General features: G+C 42.2%; 1 protein-coding gene across 2 annotated transcripts in view; it reads right to left on the reverse strand.

Moving 5' to 3' along the window:
* coasy (CoA synthase) overlaps nt 1-23,843 on the reverse strand; it is a 58,715-nt gene that overhangs the window by 13,914 nt on the left and 20,958 nt on the right. For both annotated transcript variants that reach the window (XM_048614538.1, XM_048614539.1), the window contains exons 4-5: nt 18,818-19,007; nt 3,391-3,455 (exon numbers count right to left, since the gene is read on the reverse strand). In XM_048614538.1, the coding sequence (XP_048470495.1) occupies nt 3,391-3,455; nt 18,818-19,007 (255 nt within the window). The remainder of the gene's footprint in view (nt 1-3,390; nt 3,456-18,817; nt 19,008-23,843) is intronic.

The following is a 23,843-nucleotide window of genomic DNA, read 5'->3' on the forward strand; positions in this document are numbered from 1 at the left end:
TGTTTTGCTAGTCGAACACAGGAAAGTAGTTATTTTCTGCATTAATACACTTAACAGCACAAGATGGCTTCTTTCAAAGACAATCAGACTTATCAGAACACAAACTAAACTGAGTAGCAAACCAACTAGCAACTGTATTAGAAGTACCTCAGTTACACTATAATTGAATAATAAGGTGACTAATCATTAAGGAATAAAGGTTGCAATTTACATTTTTAATATATCTTGTTAACTTTGGCAAATTGGGTTAAAGAGAATCCAAAGAGATTCTACAAATACATTAAGAGCAAAACAGTAACCAGGGAGAGAGTAGCGCCCCTTAAACATCAACAATGCTGTCTATGAGTGGAACTGCAGGAGACAGGGGAGATATTAAACGAGTATTTTGCGTCAGTATTTACTGTGGAGAAGGATATGGAAGCTAGAGAACTTGGAGAAATAAATAACGATATCTTGAAAAGTATACATATTACAGGAGGAGGTTAAATGCTAAAGGTGGATAAAGCCCCAGGACCTGATCAGGTGTATCCCAGATCTTTGTGGGAAGCTAAGTAAGTGATTGCTGGCCCCTTGTGAGATATTTGTATCAGCGATAGCCACTGGTGAGGTGCCGGAAGACTGGAGAGTGGATAATATGGTGCCATTTTTAAGAAAGGTGGTAAGGAAAAGCTGGAGAACCTCAGACTGGTGAGCCTGACGTCAGCTGTGAGTTGTTGGAAGGGCTTCTGAGGGACAGGGTTTACATGTATTTGGAAAGGCAAGGGCTGATTAGGGATAGTCAACATAGCCTTGTGTGTAGGAAATTGTGTCTCACTGACTTGATTGAGTTTTTTGAAGAAGTGACAAAGAAGATTGAAGAAGGCATAGTGGAGGACATTGTCTATATGGTCTTCAGCAAGGCATTTGACAAGATTCCACATGGTAGATTGGTTAGCAAGGTTAGATCACATGGAATCCAGTGAGAACTAGCCATCTGGATGCAAAATTGTCTTGAAGGCAGGAAACGATGGATGGTGGTGGAGTGTTGTTTTTCAGACTAGAGGCCTCTGACCAATGGTGTACTGCAAGGATCTGTGCTGGGTCCACTGCTTTTTGTCATTTATATAAAATATTTGGATGTGAAAACAGGAGGAATAGTTAATAGGTTTGCAGATAACACCAAAATAGGTGGTGTACTGGATAGTGAAGGAGGCTATCTCAGAGTACAACTGGACCTTGATCAGATGGGTTAAGGATTGGCAGAAGGAGTTTAATTTAGATAAATGTAAGGCATTGCATTTTGGTAAGGCAAATCAGAGCAGGACCTATACACTTAATGGTAGGTCCTGGGGACTGCGGCTGAACAGAGATCTTGGGGTGCAGGTTCACAGTTCCTTGAAAGTGGAGTTCCAGGTAGACGGGGTAGTGAAGAAGGCATTTGGTATGCTTGTCTTTATTGGTCACTGCATTGATTATAGGAGTTGGGAGGTCATGTTGTGGCTGTACAGGACATTGATTAGGCCACTTTTAGAATACTGCATTCAATTCTTGTTTCCTTGCTATAGGAAAGATGTTAAACTTGAAAGGGTTAGAAAAGATTTACGAGGATGTTGCCAGTGTTGGAGGGTTTAAGCTGAAGAGGCTGAACAGACTGGGATGTTTGAGGCTGAGGGGTGACACAGATCTATAAAATCATGAGGGACAAGGATAGGGTGAATATCCAAGGTCTTTTTCCAAGGGCAGGGGAGTCTAAAACTAAAGGACATAGATTTAAGGTGAAGGAAAGATTTAGAACGAACCTAAGCAGCAAATTTTATACGCAGAGTGTGACGTGTGTATGCAATGAGCTGTCAGAGGAAGTGGAGGAGTCTGGTACAATTACAACATTTAAAAAGGCATCTGGATGGGCATATGAATAAGAAGGGTTTAGAGGGATATGGGTCAAATGTTGGCAAAAGCAACTACATTAGTCATGACATCTGGTTTGCATGGATGAGTTGGACCGGAGGGTCTGTTTTCATGCTGTATAACTCTGACTACAATTTTGAAAAGTGCTTTAGGAATGGAAGAGACAAGATACATCCAGAATCCTATAAGCTAAAACTGTCATTCAGTGACAGAGCCAGAATCATACAGCATGGAAGCAGACCCGTCGGTCCAATTATTCATGCCGATCAAGTTCCCCAACCTAAACTTGTCCCATTTCCTGTGTTTGGCCCATATCCCACTAAACCTCTTATTCAAGTACCTGTCCAAATGTCTTTTAAATATTGAAACTGTACCTGAACATACCACTTCCTCCAGAAATTCATTACATATATGCACCACCCTCTGTGTGAAAAAGTTGCCCTTAGGCCCCTTTTAAATCTTTCTCCTCTCACTTTAAAATTATGCCCTCTAATTTTGAATCCCCTTACCTTAGGGGAAAAAAACTTTTACTAATCAACCTATCTATGCCCCTCACGATTTTATAAATCTCTATAAAGACCACGCTTCAACCCCCTACATTCCAATGAAAAAATTCAAAGACATCTCAAAATTACAAATGCTGGACATAAACTAAACGTGAACCTCTCTACTTAAAAAAAATGTTATTTCTTTACAGATTTCCAGTTGATCAGGGATGATAAATGCTTCATCGTCTTACATTAGGGCAAATTACACCAATGAGAAAGACCAATTCAGTTAACCATAGCACGTTAATAACAAATTAAGTTTTAACAACTTTCAATTAAAACAGTGTCACTCTTAAAGGAATTATAAAATATGGGTTCCAAGTGCCATGATTTTTTGAGCACTCCAAGTATCATGACGGAGGAGTGGTCTTGCCCCAGGTTAGATTGCAGATTGATCTAAACGTGGTGAGTTAGTCAGGAACCTTTCTGCCTAGGTTTTAGCATTTTTCAGGGATAGATAACTGGCGATTTCTGTTGGATTGAAACTTGGAAGTATTTTATCTTGAGGAAGGAAGATGATTCTGGTTTCCTGGTTTCCAGAAAGATGATCCAGATTTTGGATAGAGTTTGAAGTCTGTCTTGCATTTTTTAAAAAATCCATTCACAGAATGTGGATGTCACTGCCTGGGCCATCATTTATTGCCCATCCATAAATGCTCAGAGGGCAGTTAAGAGTCAATCAGATTACTGTGGGTCTGTAGGCCAGAACAGACAACGACATTAGTGAACCAGTGTCAACCAATGATAGTAATAAAATATAGAATGCACAAACAAACTAAGGTTAATGTTTTAAAAATTCACTCTCAAAACAACCATCATGTTAGCAAAGATATAAAACAACTTCCATGCTACCCTGGACAACATTTCAATAGTATATTCCTGGGACTGTTGTAATAAATAGCATCAGTTGAAAATAATCACATAAGCTTAGAAAAATTCCACAACATGTACTTACGTTATCTTCAAAAACTCTCTTTCCCAATGCATTTCGATTAACTGTTCCATCTTTCAGCAGAACATCTGTAATGAGCGAGACCATGTGAACAATGTGTGTGAAGTAACTATAGAACTGTTAATTCAGAAAAAAGAACTTAATAAATATAATCCTATTGAGTTATTGCATAATTAGCAGAAGATGGTCTGCCTGTATAAATGCATGAGAATTGGGGTCAACTTAAAGAGTAGAATTATATAATGGTCATAAAAAACCATCTGGTTTACTAATGTCCTTTAGTGAATGAAATCTGCCATCCTTAGCTAGTCAGAGTGACATTCAGACCCACAGCAATGTGGTTAACTCTTAACTGCTCTCTGAAATGACCTAGCAAGTCACTCAGTTGTATCAAATCATTACAAAGTCCGAAGAATGAAACAGATGGACCATGTGGCATTGACCTGAGCACTGGAAATGATAGTTAAAACAGCCCTTTGGACCTTGAAAACCCATTCTTTCCAACATCTAGGAGCTTGTGAGAGAGCTGTCTTATAGACTAGTCAAACAAAGGCCTGACATGGTCATCACCACAGAATCACACCTTACAGATAATATCCTAAACACTATCATCCCTGGGTATGCTCTATTTCACTAGCAGGTCAAAGCCTCCAGAGTTGGTGGTATAGTGGTATAACCCAGGAAGGAGGTGCCCTCAGAATCCTTAACATTGATTCTATATCCCATGGAATCTCATGGCATCAGGTCAAACAAGGGCAGGAAATTTCCTGCTATCCCCCCTGACCCCAGGCTGATGAAACAGTACACTTCCATGTTGATTTGATTTGATTTATTATAGTCACATGTACCTAAATACAGTGAAAAGCTTCGTTCTGCGAGCAGTACAGGCAGATCATTGAAAACAAGGACATACAGATCATAGGGTACTTAGACAGAGCAGGTGTACGAGGTTAAGGCTGCACATGAAGTGTACAAAACAAGATCGACATTATTCAAAAGGTAGAGAAGCAGGGAAGAAGCTGTCTTTGAACCTATTGGTGCGTGAGAATAAGATCTGCTGTGGACAGCTCGCAAAGAGTCACCCAGTGTCAGCGCCATTTTGAATCTACATTGAAGCACATTTGGAGGAAACACTGAGGACGGCCAGGGCACAGAATGTACTGTGAATGTGGGACTCCAAAGTCCATCACCAAGACTGGTTCAGTAGCACTATTACTGACCCAGCTGGGATAGTTCAATAAGTGCAATAAGTGGTTAGAAACAAATAAGTGTCGAGGGTGATTCATCTGAACCTCCCGAGGTCTCCAACATCACAGATGATAGTCTTCAACCAATTTGTGTGGATCATTAGCCTGAAAAGATCTAGTTTGTAGCAGAGAGCACAAAGCAACAAATAGAATTCTATCAGCATTCACTGTAATGCCTGCAATCAGTTAATGCAGCAGAGGAAACTGAATTATGGCACTTCAGCCTGGATCATTCACTTATTCACTGGACAAATTCATTGTGCCATTTGGGGAATTTTTTTCCCCAGAAAGTACAGAAACAATAATAGATTGCCAACCTTTCAACAGACTGCAATCCTGCCATATTGTGATGTGTGAATGGGGTTTTAGCTAGAGAGTGAAAGAAAGTTAGATAAATTAAGAAAAGGTAGAAGGGAAAAAATAACTTATTTATATTTAATAAAGTTCATAAAGATTTCTACTGATTTTAGTAACCTGGTGAAAATAATTCTCCATTATATTGGTACTGTTGCACTGCAACCCCACATGAATGAGGAATAAGAAATGCAGTATGCTGGAAAAACCCTGATTTAATATAGCAGTTGTATGGAAAAATGCAATGAGAAGGAAACATGCTACTGAATGATTAAACAGCACAAGTGCAGCACAGCCTCCGTTAAACTAAAAACAAAGTGGGCGGATGAGGGATCAAGCTTGGGTATTTACTAGGGTCAATCAAGTCTGGGCAGCAAAATACTAATGTGGAAAAAGAAAGTCAGAAAATGGCAGGAAAAGACAGAGAAATAAAATTAAGGATATACCAGCAGTCAAGAAAAGAAGCTTAAAAATAAAAATCAAAACTAAAAGCTCTAAATCTGAATGCATGCAACATTCATAACAAAGTCAATAAATTGATCACACAGATTGAAGTAAATAAACGTGATCTGATAGACACACGGAGACATAGCTGCAGGAAGATAACGATTCAGTTCTGAATATCGGAGCGTTTATGATGTGCAAGAAGAATAAGTTGCAGCAAGGCCTTCAACAAGGTCCAACATGAAAGACTGATAAAGAAGGTGAAAGCAAAAGGTGGTCTAAGAAGGTGAGGCCACACTTGGAGTACTGCGTTCAATTCTGGTCGCCACATTACAGGAAGGATGTGGAGGCTTTGCAGAGGGTGCAGAAGAGGTTTACCAGAATGCTGCCTGGATTAGAGGGCATGAATTATAAAGAGAAGCTAGAAAAACTCAGGTTGTTTTCTCTGGAGCAGCAAAGGCTGAGGGGAGACTTGGTAGAAGTCTATAAAATTATGAGATGCATCGTTAGGGTTGACAGCATGAATCATTTTCCCAGAGTTGAAATATCTAATATTAGGGGGCATACATTTAAGGTGAGAGGGGGAAAGTTCAAAGATGTGATGGACAAATTTTTTTTTTTTTTTTAGAAAAGTGTGGTTGTAGTGTGGAATGCCCTGCCAGGGGTGGTGGAGGAGGCAGATATGATAGGGGTGTTTAAGAGACTATTAGATAAACACATGAATAAGCAAGGAATGGAGGGATATGTACTAAGGGTAGGCAGAAGGGATTAGTTTAATTTGGCATCATGGCTAGGACAACATCATGAGACAAAGGGACCGTTCCTGTGCTGTACAGTTCTATGTCTCATGGTCACATGGTAACTTGATAAGTTGGATCCAAAATTTGCTTAGGACAAGATATAGAAGGTGGTGGTAGAAAGCTCTTTGTGAGATTGGAGATGTAGCACAGGGATCAGTGCTGGTCCCTTATTGTTTGTGATATGCATAAATGATGTAGACAAAAATATTTGAGGGGAGCAGTGGGATGGTTAGTAAACATAAGGATGATATGAAGATTAGCTGTATGATTGACAGTGAGGAAGAAGGTCTAGGTTATAGAGGTTGTAAACAGGATTGGTCAAATGGGCAGATCAGTGGCAGATGGAATTTAACCCTGGTTAAGTGTGAGGTGATGCATTTGGGACGAGGTAAGATGACAAGGGGGTACTCAATGAATGGCAGTACACCAGCAAGTTTAGAGGGACAGAGCAATCTTGGCATTCTTGCCCACAGATCCCTGAAGGCAGCAGGGCAAGTTAATAGGATGGTTAAGAAGAAACACAGGACACTTGCCTTTATTAGTCAAGGCATAGACTACAAAAGCAGGGAGGTTATGTTGGAGCTGTACTGGACTGTTCAGGCCACAGTTGGAGTAGAGTGTGCAGATCTGGTCACTGCAGTATAGAAAACATATGATTGCACTGAAAAGAATGCAGGATGTTGTCTAGGATGGAGATCTTAGCTTTGAAGGGAGGCTGGACTAGTTTGGGTTGTTTTCTTTTGAGCAGAAAAGCCTGAGCGGGAGGACCATTGGAGTATAAGAGTGGGGAAGTCGTACTGCAACTGTACAAGGTGCTGGTGAGATCACATCTGGAATACTGTGAGCAGTTTGGGTTCCCTTATTTAAGGAAAGATATAATTTCATTGGTGGCAGTTCAGAGAAGGTTCACTAGGATGATCCCTGGTTTGGAAGGATTGTCTTATGAGCAAAGGCTATCAGAATGGGGCACATAACTCAGGAAAATGCAGGAAAGTGGATATGAGAAATGTCAGTTGAGCCGTTATCCTTCTGTCTGGTGGAGCAAGCTCAAGGGGCCAAAAGGCCTAATGCAATTACTGTTTTTTATGGCCTTACGGTGATAGAGGCGTATAAGATTATAGTGGGCATGGACAGGGCGAATATAAAGCAGTTAGTCCCCTTAGATGAAGGCTCAATAACAAGGGGGCACACTCTTAAGGTGAAAGGCAAATGGTTTAGGGGGAATGAGGAAAAGTATTTCAGCCATTCAGTGGTATGGGTCTAGAATGCACTGTCAGGGAGGATAGTCGAGTAGGGAACCTCAAACTTGGATGAACACTTGAAATGTAACATTCAAGGGTATAGGCCAAGTGTTGGAAAGTGGCACTAGTGCAAATTTAGTGTATTGTTGGCAGAACAGACCTGATTGGCCAAAAGGCTCCTTCTGCACTGTATGATTCTATGAATAGGAAGCTAGATAAAGGTAGAAGGATAGCAACTCCTAATCGAAGATGGTATTAGTGTGATAGTTAGCGATTATCTTGGATCAGGAGTTCAGGATGTAGAATCTATTTTGGTGGAGTTGAGTAGGGGAAAGCAGTCTCGAGCATGACCTATAGGGTCCCAAACAATAATCACAACGTAGGATGAATTAAAGAAGAAGAAATATTTAGTGCTTATGATAGAGTGACAGCAATATTTATGCAATTTTCATCTACATTATAAACTGAAAAATCAGATTGGTAATAGAGGCTTGAAAAAGGAACTCACAGCACATTTAGGAACCGACCAGAGTGCAACTTATACTAGACTTGGGTGTTGTGTAATATGCCAGGGTTAATTAATAATTAATTAATCGTATTATGATTGCTGCTTCCTGAGTCTTCACCTCTAGGAAGTAGCAATCATAATACGATTGAATTTTACAATTTAAAGGAGAACAGTTGATCTAAGAATAATATGTTAAACTTTAAAAAGGGCAACTATATGGGCATGAAAGCTGAACTAGCTGAAATGAACTGAGATATTAGGCTGGGAGATAGACTAAGAGAAAAAAGGCAGACATTTGAATTCATACTTCAGAATAAGCACATTCTTATGGAAAGAAAATAGTTCAGGGGGAGGACCCACCAACCGTGGGTTAGTTAAAGAAGTTAAGGACAGCATCAAACTTAAGGAAAAAGTTCATGATCGCATAAGGGTGAGTTGCAGGTCAGATGACTGATCAAAATAAAAATAATGGTAGAGAATGACTAAAAAGTTAATGAGGACAGATAAATTACAGCATGAATTAGAGCAAGCTTGAAATGCAAGAATTGATAGCAAGAGTTTCTACGGATATCTCAAAAAGAAATGACTGAGTAAAATCACTGTTGGTCCTTCAACGGTCAAAAATAGAGTTAGTAGTAGATAATAAAAAAAGGTGGACGTGATGCTTAAGTGTCATATTGCTGTAGAATATACAAAAAACATCCCAGTAAATCTGGAAACTAAAGAGATAAACTTTTGATACTAAGATCTTTAGAGTGGTGCTGAGCAAACTGGTGGAGGTGTGGGTTCATCAGTCTCCTTTTTTAAAATCAGCTGTGGGACGTGGACACTGCTGACTGGCCAGCTTTGATCATCTCTAGTTGCCCTTGGGGTGGTGGTGGGGAGATATCTTCTTGAACCACTGCAGTCCACGTGCTGCAGGTTGATACACAATGCCCTCAGGGAGGGATTTCCAGGATTTTGTCCCAGGAACAGTGAAGGAATGGTGATATATTTCTACGTCAGCGTGGTGAGTGACTTGGAGGGGAACCTGCAGGTAGTGGTGTTCCCATGTATCTACTGACATCGTCCTTCTGGATGGAAATGGTCACGGGTTTGGAAAGTGCTAAGGATCTTTGTTGAATTGCTGCAGTGCATCTTATAGTCAGCATACACTGCTGCTACTTAGTGTCAGAGGTGGCAATCAAGTGGGCTGCTTTGTCCTGGATGGTTTCAAGCTTCTTGAGTTTTGGGGCTGCAGCCATCCAGACAAGTGGGGAGCATTTCATTACACTCCTGGCTTGTGCCTTTTAGATGGTGAACAGGCTTTGGGGAGTCAGAAGGCGAGTTACTTGCCGCAAGTACTCCTAGCCTTTGACCTGCTCGTGTAGCCACTATGTTTATGTGACGAGTCCAGTTGAGTTTCTGGTCAATGGTAACCCCAAGGATATTGATAGTGGGGAATTCAGTGATGGTAACACCACTGAATGTCAAGGGGTGGTGATTAGATGGTCTCTTTTTGGAGATGGTCATTGCCCGGCATTTGTATGGCATGAACGTTACTTGCCGCTTGTCAGCCCAAGCCTGGATATTGCCCAGATCTTGCTGCATTTGTACATGGACTGCTTCAGGAGTTGTGGATGATGCTGAACATTGTGCAATAATGGGCAAACATCCCCACTTCTAACCTTATGATGGAGGGAAGGTCATTGATGAGCCAGCTGAAGATGCTTGGGCATAGGAAACCACGCTGGGGAACTCCTGCAGAGATGTCTACAGCTGAGATCACTGACCATCTTCCTATGTGCCAGATATGACTCTAACCAGTTGAGAGTTTGCTCCCCGATACCCACTGATTTCAATTTTGCTAGGGCTCCATGATGCCACACTCAGTTAACTGTGGCCTTGATGTCAAGGGCTGTCACTCTTGCTTCACCTCTGGAATTCAGCTCTTTTGTTCATGTTTGAACAAAAGCTGGAATGGGGTGAGGAGCTGAGTGGCCCTCGCACAACCCAAACTGGAGGTCACTGAACAGGTGCGGTTTGATAGCACTGTTGATGACACCTTCCATCATGTCCTGAAAGACCTCATCCTAAGATCTTAAAAGAGGTAGGTAATGATGTAGTTGATGCATTGGTAGTAATATTCTACAATTCTGGCAAGGTTTCATTCGATTGATTAGTAGAAATATAAACCCTCTGTTCAAGAAGAAGGGAGGTAGAGAAAAGGAAATTATGGGCCAAATGACTTGACTGGTGTCATGAGGAAGCTGTTAAAATCTGTCATTATGAACATTATAATTGGGCACTTAGATAAACTCAAAGTAGTTGGGAAGAGTCAGCCTAGTTTTGTGACAGGGAAGTTCAGTATATCTAACCTACTGGTCCAGTAACATGTACTGTGGGCAATGGAGTGCCTGGTGGTGTTCATGAACACCAACTGGCTACAAAAAGACACGACCAATACTCATTCATCTCAATCCACATGGACAAGGAGAACCCACGACTTCGACTGGGACAACACTGAGATCCAGGGACAGGCTAGGCAGAGACAAGCACGAGAATTCCTGGAAGCATGGCACTCCACGAAGCATGCTATTAATAAACACATTGAACTCGACCCCATACGCATTCCACTACGAAGGAAAACCAGAAGTGAGGCAATCCATCGCAACAGACCCCAGAGTTTAAAAGCCAGGCGGGAAAACACACTGACGCTTCATCAGAGGCTGCACTGAGGATGTTACCAAGCACGGTAACGAAACGTCTGCGAAACAACAAACCAGCTCGGCGAGCCAACCATCCAACCTCAACACCCACAACCCGAGCTACAAATCTACTCCAAAACCTTAGTTGACATAATAAGGATGCAGACAGATAGATTAAGTGAACAGTCAAACGAGCAGTAATGAGGAAACGTGAAATTGTTAAATTTGGCAGGGAGAATAAAAAGCAGAGGGTCAGAACTCTTGCTAATTTTTCATTATTTTAATTTTATTCTTTTATCAATTTTGAATTATGAGCTGGAAATGACTTGTGGGATTAGGGACAGCTTGTGTTAAAAGGAAAAGAACAGACCAAACAAGCTCTGTTTGTATAGGAAGCCAGGCCTAGGGGCTAAATGCAGGCTGAGCCTTGATTAAAAATGTTCTATTATACACAGCAACATCTAGGAAGAGCACTGCATTTAAACAGATAGCAGAAGTTGGCTATTAACAATGACAGTACCTGGGAACTAGTTCCAGCAGAGGCCCTACGTTCAAGCAGAAGGCAGATGTTGAATGACAGTTAAGGTCCCAGGAAGAGACAATCAGTCTATCAAGGCAAAACCAGAACTAAAATTCTTTTTTTAAACTATGTTTTCTGAGTGATGGTTCTAGGATGTAGGTGAGACAGTATGAAGATTTGAAAGCTCTCTACCTAATCTGCTACACCAGTTTCCGAAACCCAAAGAGTAAAAAGCCCAGTTAGAGGTTTTGCTGCCCTTACTTGGGTAAGGTGAGAAGGTGACCCTGACCTGCATTTCAGAAAAGCAACCAAGGAATCCACATTTATCCCTGTGAAACAATGCATCATGAAAGCTATTTCAGTAATCTGGCCAGTTTTGTTATTTTCTTTTATTTATCCCATAACTGCGTATGTCTTTCTGCCTTGTGTGAATGAGGACTGAAAACAAATGTTTCGGATATGAAGCACAGACAGTAATCAGCTTCTCTCTGTTAATGTAATTTGTATTTAATAAATTGTTCAGTCTTTTGTTTAAAGACACAAAACTGGTATCTGGAAATTAATTATTTGCAAAATCTGAGATTGGTTATACAAAAGTCTGATTAGAAACTATTGGCATGACTATTTGGAATCTTCAACAGTTTAATTTTACTATGCTGCAAATACAGAGGTAGAAAGGCTGATTTTGTTTGTTTTGTGTCTCCATGTCTCCATGTCATAACAAGAGTATTATTTAAAAAGGACGACTGCAAATTTCCCAGGTGTCGAGGAATCTAGGAATTCTAATGTGAGAGTCACGAGATTAGCACGTAGGTAAGGAACCATAATCAGGAATGCTGATAGGATGTTTACCTTTATTACAAGAGGAATTGAACATAACAGCAAGGATGTTATGCTTCAGTTTTATAGGCGATTGACGAGACCACATCTTGATTCTGTGTACAATTTGGTTTCCTTATTGAAGGGAGGATATAAACACACTGGAGGTGGTTCAAGCGAGGTTTACTGGGTTTACAAGAATGATCCTGGGGATGAAGGAATTGTCATACAAGGAGCGGTCGAGGACTCTGGGTTTGTGCTCAATGGAATTTAGAAGGATGAGGGGAGATGCGACTGAAACTTACAGAATACTGAGAGGCCTGGATGTTTCCACCAGTAGGAAAGAGTAGGATTTGACAGCACAGCCTCAGAGGGAAGGGCCAACCCTTTAGAACTGAAATAAGGACAAATTTCTTCAGCCAGAGGGTGGCTAATCTATGGAACTCATTGCCGCAGAGGGCTGCGGAGGCCAAGTCATTGAATGCATTTAAGACAGAGATAGATAAGTTCTTGATTGGTAGGGGGATCAAGGTTTACAGGCAGAATGCAAGAGAATGGGACTGAAAAACACATCAGTCATGATTGAATGGCAGAGCAGACTCGATTGGCAAATGGCCCAATCTGTTCCTATGTCTTAGGTCTGGAATGAGCAGGTTGTCCAATGAGGAAATGTTGGGCACATTAAGCTTGCTTTCACTCAAGTTTAGAGGAACAAGGGGTGACTTGATTAAAGTTTATCCTGAATGGTCTTGACAAAGTAGACATGGAAATAATGTTGCCTCCTATAGATCGGTCTAGAACAAAGGAACCAGATTTTTAAATTAGGAGTCACCTTTTCAGGATACATATGAAGGGATTCTTTTTCTCTGAGGGTTGTAAGATTTTGGAAGTCTCTGTCTCAGAAGGCATTGGAGACGAGGTCATTAAATATTTTTAAGGTGGAGAGGGTTAGATACTTGTTAGATAAGGAAAGTTATTGGGGCTAGAGAAATGTGGAATTTGGAACACAATCTCACTGAATGGCAGAGCAGGCATGAAAAGCTGAATGATCTACTTCTGTTCCTAATTTGTAGGTTCATTAACAGCACGTGTGACCGAGACTCCATTAAATAGTGAAAGAATGAGATAGGCAGATCACTCAAAGACTGGCCAGTGGATAATAGCAAGGGAGAAGATCCTAGGTTACGGGAAGATACTGACAGTTTGGTCAGATGGGCAAAACAGTAGCAAATGGAATTTAACTTTGGTAAGTGTGAGGTGATGTACTTTGGATGAAGTTACAATTGCATTGCATGCGAAGGTAGTAAGGATGGGAAATCTCACAACTTTTAACAATATGTGCACGAGCACTTGAAATGTCATAACAGTCAAGACAATGGGCCAAGTGCTGGCAAGTGGGACTAGTGTAGACAGAGCAGCTCAGATTCGATAGGTCAAAGAGGTTCTTCTGTGCTGTAAGGCTCTAAACAGCACAAGAACAGTAATGAATGACAGCCCATTAAACAGCAGCACAGGGTCTGTGAGGCACAGGCCCAGAGCAGTGTGGCCTCCGCGAGGCAGCCCACAAGTGGCGTGGGGTCTGTCTGCTCCTATTTCATATTTACATTGAATTGAATGAAAATATGTACATTATCATGAAGATTACTGGCACTTCAGAACATTGTTAAGAATATAAATCACAGCAGTGAATAACAAAATTAATAATAAGGCATAAATTAATAATATGAGAGAAAGCTAGCTCGAAATATTGAAAAAATAGTGAGAGTTTCTGCAGGTATTCGAGAAGGGAAAAGATAAAGTGTGTGTTATTCCTCTGGACAGATTCCTCTTGGGAATCAATAATGGAAAGGTGAATGAATTGAACAAATAGTTCACATCCGTCTTCATTGTAGAGTATAACATCCCACAAATAATTAGGAATCAAAAGGTGAAAAGGAGGGACGGACTCATCAGGGAAAGGGTACCGATAAGAATTAAAATCTAGCAAGTCATCTGATCCAGATAGGCCATCTGAGGTGTTAAAAGAAGAGGCTGCTGAAATAATAGACACATTAGTTTTAATTTCCAAAAATTAACCAGAATTTAGAAAGGTCCCATTAGAATGCAAAGTAAAGAACTAACTTCATTACCCAAGAAAGGAAGAGATAGAAATCAGGATACTATAAGCCAATTAGCTTAACATCTGAAATAGGGAAAATTCTCCAATCCATTATTAAGGAGGTTATAGTAGGGCATTTTGAAAATCTCAATGCAATCAGGTAGAATCAAGATGGTTTTAGTGAAAGGGAAATTGGATAATGGGGACCCTGAGAATGTGGTGTATTTAAACCTGCAGAAGATATTTGACAAGATGCAGAAAATTAGAATTAATGGTGTTGAGGGTAACATATTATCTTGGAATTGGGGCTACAACTATTTACAATCTATATCAATGATTTGGGTAATGGGACAAAACATCTATTTACTAAATTTATTGATAGGTGGGAAAATAAACCGTGAAGAGAATGTAAGGAGTCTGCAAAGGGATATAGGTAAATTACGAACATTCCACCTAATCTAGTGTGCAGCAGCTCTGTGGGTCCATGCAAGGCGACTGATGTGCTGACACCATTCATAGTACTGACTTCCGCTTTCCAAAGTCACTGCCGCGCACGGACCTCAGGAGTCCACAGAGAAGAAGAATTACCAGAAATGCTGGTTACTCGAGAGTCAAAAGTTTTGGAAGACGGAATATAATGTAACAAATTGTGAGCTGGTTCACTTTGGCAAGAAGAATAAAAATGTAGCATCTTATTTAAATGGATAGCAGAAGTTGCTGGAAAAGCTCAGCAGGTCTGGCAGCACCTGCGAAGAAATAAAAATCAGAGTTAACATTTCAGGACGGGTGTCCCTTCCTCAGAACTGCAAATTCCTCAGAAGTTCTGAGGAAGGGTCACCAGATCTGAAACGTTAACTCAGATTTCTTTTCTTCAAAGATGTTGCCAGACCTGCTAATCTTTTCCAGCAACTTCTGTTTTTGTTCCGGATTTACAGCATCCGCAGTTCTTTTGGTTTTTATTTAGAGGTTAGTGGTACCTTGATGTCCTAAAACACAAAATACTAAAATTCAGGTACTGACTAGGAAGACAAATGAGATGTCATAATTCTTTGCAGGAGGAATGGAATATAACATAGAAGATAGAGGATTGGTTAACTAACAGAAAGCAAAGGGTGAGGGTTATTGGGTGCTTTTCTGGTTGGAGATCAGAGGCTAGTGGTGTGCCTCAGGGATCAACGTTGGGACCACAATTGTTTACAATTTACATAGATGATTTGGAGTTGAGGACCAAGTATGATATGTCAATGTTCGCAGATGACACTAAGATGAATGGTACAGCAAAACCCGCAGAGCACTATAGATAGGTTAAGTGAGTTAGGCAAGGTCTAGCTGATGGAGTGCACCATGTTGGTAACTGTGAGGACATCCATTTTGGTAGGAATAACAGAAAAATGGATTATTATTTAAAGAGAGAAAAACTGCTATGCAGGGGGACCTGGAGGTACCTATGCATGAATCACAAAGTTGGTTTGCAGGTGCAGCAGGTAATTAAGAAGGCAAATAGAATATTGTCCTTCATTGCTAGAGGGATGGAGTTTAAAAATAGGGAGATAATGCTGCAGAAAAACAGGAGGCTAGAGGAACACAGCAAGTCAGGCGCCAGCCTCCTGGTTGTCTACCTTGGATTCCAGCATCTGCAGGTTTTTGTGTCTCTAACCGAGATTATGCTGCAGCTGTATAGGGTGCTGGTGAGGCCATGCCTGGAGTACCGTGTACAGTTTTGGTCTCCTTTCTTGAGAAAGCATGTACTGGCACTGGAGGGGGTGCAGAGGAGATTCACTAGGTTGACTCTGGAATTGAGAGGATTGGCTTATGAGGACAGATTGAGTAAACTGCAACGATTCTCATTGGAATTTAGAAGAATGAGGGGGGAATCTTATAGAAACATACAAAATTATGAAGGGAACAGATAAGATAGAAGCAGGGAGGTTGTTTCCACTGGCAGGTCAAACTGGAACTAGAGGGCACAGCCTCAAAATAAGGGGAAGCAGATTAAGGACTGAGCTGAACTTCTTCTCCCAAAGGGTTGTGAATCTTTGGGAATTCCCTACCCAGTGAAGCAGTTGAGACTACCTCACTGGATGTTTTTAAGGAATTAACGATTATGGTGAGTGGGTGGGTAAGTCCACAAAGAAGATCAGCTATCATCTTATTGAATGACACAGCAGGCTCAAGGGGCCAGATGGCCTACTTCTGCTCCTATTTCTTATGTTCTTAAGAGAAGGGATGTTTTGTTACAGGGGTTTGGTGAGGCCATATCTAGCGTGTTGCGTACAGTTTTTATCCTCTTATTTGAAAGAGGCAATAATTGCATTAGAAGCTATGCAGAAAAGGTACACCTGATTGATTCCTGGAAACTATTCAAGGAGGTAAGTTTGAGTAGTTTGGGTCTGTATCACTGGCATTTAAAAGAATAAGTGCTGATCTTACTGAAACATACAAGGTTCTGAGGGAATTGACTAAGGATGCAGAAAAGATGCTTCCCTGTGTGGGGAAGACTAGCACTAGGGACAGAGTTCAAAATTGAAGGGTCTTGCATTAAACTTGGAGACGAGGTGGATGTTTTTTGTGCAACGTGTCAAGCATCTGGAAAAGATTCTTTCCCAGAAAGCAGTGGAGATAGAGTCACTGAATATTTTTAAGGCATTAGTAAATAGATACTTGACTAATTTGGGGGTCACTGGTTGGCAGGAAAGTAGAGCTGAAGCCACAATCAGATCTACTATGATTTTCCTGAATGGCAGAGCAGTCTGGAGGGACCAAATGACCTATTCCTGGTCCTGATTTATATGTTGGTATGTCATTGGGAATTGGAAGATACCAGACAAACAAAAGGTTACAATGGTTTCTGTCCAACGTTCTCTCTAAGCAGAGTAGTTGCACATGGAACTTGGAGGCCCATGCAGCTGGGAAGAAAATCATAGGAAACGATGCTTCTGCCGTTTAGGTTTGTAATAAATGGCTCATGACCATAATCAGGACATAGTATTGGCTGATTAGGGTCATATTCAGATTGAGGAATCTTACAAAATGCTGGATTGCTGAATGCTAGACAACAAGGTGCAGAGCTGGATGAACACAGCAGGCCAAGCAGCATCATAGGAGCAGAAAGGCTGACGTTTCGGGCCTGGACCCTTCATCAGAAATGGGGGAGGGGAAGGGGGTTCTGAAATAAACAGGGAGAGAGGGGGAGGCAGATAGAAGATGGATAGAGGAGAAGATAGGTGGAGAGGACACAGACAGGTCGTAGAGGCGGGGATGGAGCCAGTAAAGGTGAGTGTAGGTGGGGAGTTAGGAAGGGGATAGGTCAGTCCAGGGAGGATAGACAGGTCAAGGGGGCGGGATGAGGTTTGTAGGTAGGAGATGGGGGTGCGGCTTGAGGTGGGAGGAGGGGATAGGTGGGAGGAAGAACAGGTTAGGAAGGCGGGGACGAGCTGGGCTGGTTTTGGGATGCGGTGGGGGGAGGGGAGATTTTGAAGCTTGTGAAGTCCACATTGATACCATTGGGCTGCAGGGTTCCCAAGCGGAATATGAGTTGCTGTTCCTGCAACCTTCGGGTGGCATCGTTGTGGCACTGCAGGAGGCCCAGGATGGACATGTCATCTGAGGAATGGGAGGGGGAGTTGAAATGGTTCGCGACTGGGAGGTGCAGTTGTTTATTGCGAACTGAGCGTAGGTGTTCTGCAAAGCGGTCCCCGAGCCTCCGCTTGGTTTCCCCGATGTAGAGGAGGCCACAACGGGTACAGCGGATGCAGTATACCACATTGGCAGATGTGCAGGTGAACATCTGCTTGATGTGGAAAGTCTTCTTGGGGCCTGGGATGGGGGTGAGGGAGGAGGTATGGGGGCAGGTGTGGCACTTCCTGCGGTTGCAGGGAAAAGTGCCGGGTGTGGTGGGGCTGGAGGGGAGTGTGGAGCGGACAAGGGAGTCACGGAGGGAGTGGTCCCTCCGGAAAGCAGATAAGGGTGGGGAGGGAAAGATGTCTTTGGTGGTGTGGTCGGATTGCAGATGGCGAAAGTGTCGGAGGATTATGCGTTGGATCCGGAGGTTGGTGGGGTGGTACGTGAGGACGAGGGGGATTCTTTTTTGGTTGTTATTGCGGGGATGGGGTGTGAGGGACGAGTTGCGGGAAATGTGGGAGACACGGTTGAGGGCATTCTTGACCACCGAGGGGGGGGGGTGGAAGTTGCGGTCCTTGAAAAACGAGGACATCTGAGATGTACGGGAGTGGAATGCCTCATCCTGGGAGCAGGTGCGGCGGAGGCGAAGGAATTGGGAATAGGGGATGGCATTTTTGCAGGAAGGTGGGTGGGAGGAGGTGTATTCTAGGTAGCTGTGGGAGTTGTTGGGCTTGAAATGGATATCGGTTTCTAGGTGGTTGCCCGAGATGGAGACAGAGAGGTCCAGTAAGGAGAGAGGTATTAGAGATGGTCCAGGTGAACGTAAGGTTGGGGTGGAAGGTGTTGGTGAAGTGGATGAACTGTTCGAGCTCCTCGTGGGAGCACGAGGCGGCACCGATAGCAGCATTCAGCATTGATGACTGTATGTTGTTAGCAACAGTGGCAAATGATGAAAAGTTGTGCTCTGTACAATCGTTGAAAAGTATAATTATTCAATCCCATGTACAGCTGACACTGATATTTTGAGAAATTTCTTACTTTATAGAAGTTGTATTTGGTGCTCTGCTAAGAGAAATCAAAATTAAATGTACCTTGTCCAAAATTCTGAATGATCCTGTGGTAAGCAGCTCCTCCTGGTTTGTAAGTCTCATGTCCCAGTTGATCAGCATCAATGGTAGTGGCTCCCATTTTCTGCAAATACTGCCTAACTGACGTCTTTCCACTGCCCATGCATCCAGTGAGTCCAATCACATAAGGAGCTGGCGCAATTTTGAGATTTTTCTGAAAACATGTTAAAAAAAGTTTTATTTTAATTTAAATTTATCGTAATGTTTTTGAAAAATTCATTCATGGGATGTGGGCAAACACAGAAGCTAGCACACAGTTACAAGGTAATTAGGAAGGCTAATGGAATAATGGCCCTTATTTCAAGGGGGTTGGAGTATAAGAGTAGGGAAGGTCTTACTGTACAAGGTGCTAGTGAGACCACAACTGCAGTATTGTGGGCAATTTTTGTCCTCTTATTCAAGGATGATACCATCCCATTCGAGGCAGTTCAAAGAAGGTTCACTGGTATGATTCCTGCTATGGAGGGATTGTCTTATGAGCAAATACTAATTCAGGTTGGGAGTTCATTTTCTGGAGTTCACAAGAATGACAGGTGATCTCAATGAAACATGTAGGATTCTTAAGGATTGACGGATTAAATGCCGACAGGACGTTTCCCCTCGTGGGAGCGTCTAGGACCAGAGGGCATTGTCTCAGAAACCTTTGAAACGGTTAGAGGCACTGGGTACTGCAAAGACTAAGGGTCCTGTCAACATTCTGGCAATTATACTGAACACTTATGCTCCAGATTTTGCCCCAAGTCAAGCTTTTCCAGTACCAGTTACAACACTGGCATCAACATAAAAATGTGGAAAATCGCCCAGGTATGTCCTGTATACAAAAAGCATGACAAATCCAACCCAACCAATTACTGCCCAATCAATCTATTCTCGATCATCAATAAAATAATACAAGCTGTCATCAACAGTGCTATCAAGCAGCACTTGTTCAGGAATAACCTCCCAATTGACACCCAGTCTGAATTCTGCCAGGGCCACTCAACTCCTGACCTCGCTACAGTCTTGATTCAAACATGGACAAAATGGCTGAATTCCAGAGGTGAGATGAGAGCATAAGTCTTTGACACCTTCTCAAGGTCAGCTAGGGACACGCAATATATGCCGGCCGGCTAGTGCTGCCCACAGCCCACAAACGAATGATAAAAAAAGAATAATGCGGCACCAAATTAAAACTGAGATACGTAGAATTTTTTTCTCTAGGGTGGTTGAGTCTTTAGCATTCCTTACTACAGAGAGCTGTGGGGGTTGGGACCTTGTGTATAGTTAAGGCTGAGATAGATATAGAAGGGCCACTGGTGAGCTCCAGACCAGCGTATATAGGTAGGCCACCCATACCGACCAAATACTTAACTTCAACAGCAACCACCCCAACACCCACAGACAAAGCTACATCAGAACTCTGTTCAAAAGAGCCAATAACACACAGCAGCACCCCAGAACTGTGCAAAACCGAAGAACACCTCCACAGCGTCTTTAAAAACAATGGCTACCCAAAAAGCATAGCGCGCCGGTACTTACTCAACAGACAACAGGAAGACACAGCATGCCCGGATACACTAGTCACCCTGCCATACATCAAGAACGTATCAGAGATGACACCAGACTACTCTGACCACTAGGAATCGTGGCAGACACAAACCCACAGCTACACTATGATAGCTACTGACAAGAACAAAGGATCCCATACCCACAACTAACTGGACCAACGTTATATATAAAATCCCATGTAAGGACTGCCACAAACACTACATCAAACAGACTGGGAGAAAACTATTTATCAAGGTACATGAGCACCAACTAGCTACCCAAAAGGCACGACGAACTATCACTCATTTCTATACACTTGAACATAGAAGGCCACCAATTTGACTTGGACAAGCCAACCAAAGACATGCACAGAAATTCCTAGAGGCCGGGTACTCATCCTGAAACGCTATCAACAAACATGTGGAAATAGACCCTATATACCTTCCACTACGAAGCAGAACTGGAAATGAGGCCAACCACCACATCAAACCGGACCCACATAAATAACAAAAGGGACAGACCAACAACGCTTCAATGGGGCGCACTGATGATGTTAACTAGCATGGTGACAAAACATCTGCAAACCAACCAACCAGCTCGGCGAATAAATCAACAACCCTATCCACAAGCCGAGCTACAGTCTACTCAAAAACTTTAAATAGATACTTTAATCAGTGGGGAAATCAAGGATTACAGGGAAAGGGCACGAAAGTGGACATGGGGAATGTCAGATCAGCCACGATCCTACTGAATGGCAGAACAGGCTCAAGGGGCTGAACAGTCTACTCATGTCCTATTTCTTATGGACTTTTGGGCATTGCTGGCTGGGCCAGCATTTATTGCACCTTCGTGTTGTCCTAGAATTAATGCAATTAAAAGTCACCCACACTCCCAAAGGTCTGGAGTCAAACCAAAACCAGACTGGGTAAGGGCGGCAGAGTTGTTTCCCTATAAGTCATTAGTGAACCAGACGAATATTTATAACAATCAACAACAGTTACATAATTGCCATTAGGATGACTTTTAATTCCGAACTTTCATTGAATCCACATGCCACCATTTGCCACGATGCAATTCAAACCCACATCCTTAGAACATTAGTCTGGGATTCTTAATTCAGAATCCAATGATATACGATTTGAAGCATATTTTGAAAAGAAATTTCTGATCTTGTCACTCTTGTGAAACTAGACTCTTCCACATTCCTATCAAACATTCCTATACTTGGCATTGCACAGGTGCGATGTAACACGCTGGTTTCTGAGGTTAGGATGAAATAGCACATCTAATTAGGGTGGCACAATAGTTCAATGGTTAGCACTGCTGCTTCACAGCTCCAGGGATCCGGTTCGATTTCAGCCTTGGGCAACTGTGTGGAGTCTGCACAATCTGCATGGGTTTCCTCCGGGTGCTCTGGTTTCCTCCCACAGTCCGAAGATGTGCAAGTTAGGTGGATTGGCTGTGCTAAATTATCCCATAGTGTCCAGGGATGTGCAGGCTAGGTGGGTTAGCCATGGGAAATGCAGAGTAACAGGGATGGGGTGGGTCTGAGTAGTATGCTCTTTGGATGGTCGGTGTAGACTTGATTGGCTGAACGGCCTGTTTCCACACCGCAGGGATTCTACGATTCTAACTAGACAACAACGCTTCCCATATCAGCCAGTCAAGCCTTTTCTGGCGTAACTATTTATGTTTGGAATTTATGCTGAAGTATTACCGCTTTTGTGGAATCACAGGTCGGGGTGGTGGTGGCTTAGTGGCAACTGAACTGGACTAGCAAACTGAAGGTGAGGAAAATGTTCTTGGGACATAGGAGATGATGAAATTTGTATGTTTCATTGGTTATATCAGGTATGCAGGGATGTATAATTGATGTTACAATCAATTTAAGCATAATCTTACTTAATGACAGAACAGGCTTAAGAGGCCAAATGGCCTATTTCTGGTCCTAATTCCTAACTGCATGAATTCTATAAAAATCTGAAAATTAAAAACTAGACTAATAGCAACCATGTAATCATTGTAAATTATCATAGAAACTCATCTGGATCACTAACATCCTCAGGGACAAAAATCTGTCATGCTTACCTGGTCTGGCATCCACATGCCTCCAAACTCATAGTAATGTGAACTCACAGTAATGTGTCTTTGAGTCATAAAACACAAAAAGAGACTCTTCGGTCCAACTCATTCATGCCAACCAAGTTTTCCAAACTAAATTAAACCCACTTGCTTGCATTTGGCCTCTATCACTTCAAACCTTTTCCAATCACGTACCTGTCCAAATATCATTTAAAATGTCGTAACTGTACCTGCATCTACCACTTCCTCCAGCAGTTCATTCCACATTCAAACCACTCTGCACGTGAAAAAGTTGGCCCTCAGGTCCCTTTTAAAACTTTCTCCTCTCGCCTTAAAGTATGATCCCTAGTTTTGAACTACCCCACCTTAGGGAAAAAACGTTTGCTATTCACCTTATCTGTGCCCCTCGTGATTTTATAAACGTCTAGAAGGTCACCCCCCGGCCTCCTATGCTCAAGCGAAAGAAGTCCCAGCCTATCCAGCCTCTCATTCTAACTGAAAACCTCCAGTCCTTGCAACATCCTGGTAAATCTTTTCTGAACCCTCTCCAATTTAATGATGCCCTTCCTATAGCAGATTTGCCTTTTAGCACGCACAGAAAGCCTGGAAGGTTATCATGGTTGTCAGCAGTCAATCAAGTCATCATGTTTACATCTTAACTCTTAACTGCCTATGAAATAGCCTAGAAAGTCACTCAGTTGTATCAAAATGCTACAAAGTCTAAAGACTGGAACAAAACAGGACAGAGCACCTGGTATTGCTCTGGGCACTGAAAACATTAATGACAAACCTAGTCCTGTCAACCATGCAAAGTACCTCGTACTAGATGTAAAAACAGCAGGGTTGTTGTGATGGGTGATTTTAACTTCCTCTATACTAACTGGGACACACTACAAGCTTGGATGGGGCAGATTTTGTAAGGAATATTCAAAAGGGTTTCTTGACACAATGTCATCAGTACAACTAGGGAAGGGGTTATACTGGACCTGGTTTTGGGAAATGAGCCCAGCCAGGTGAGCCAAGTTTCAGTGGGGAAGCATTTCGGGTATCATGGCTATAATATCATGAGTTTTAAGATACTCATGGATAGGGATAACCGCAGTCCTCGGGTGAAGGCGTACTGCAACAATATTAGGCAGGAACTGGAGAATATTGATTGGAGGTGGCTGTTTGAGGGTAAATCTACATTGGACATGTGGGAGTATTTCAAACAGGAGTTGTTAAGAGTTCAGGAGTGGCACATTTCTGCTAGAATGAAGGATAGGTGTCGCAAGTTACATGAACCTTGGATGACCAGGGATGTTATGACCTTCTTCAAAAAGTAACAGGAAGCATACATAACTGTCTAGGAGGATGGGAACTCACAAAGACCTTGAAGTAT

Source organism: Rhincodon typus, chromosome 30, assembly GCF_021869965.1.
Source record: "Rhincodon typus isolate 14 chromosome 30, sRhiTyp1.1, whole genome shotgun sequence".
Taxonomy (NCBI): domain Eukaryota; kingdom Metazoa; phylum Chordata; class Chondrichthyes; order Orectolobiformes; family Rhincodontidae; genus Rhincodon; species Rhincodon typus.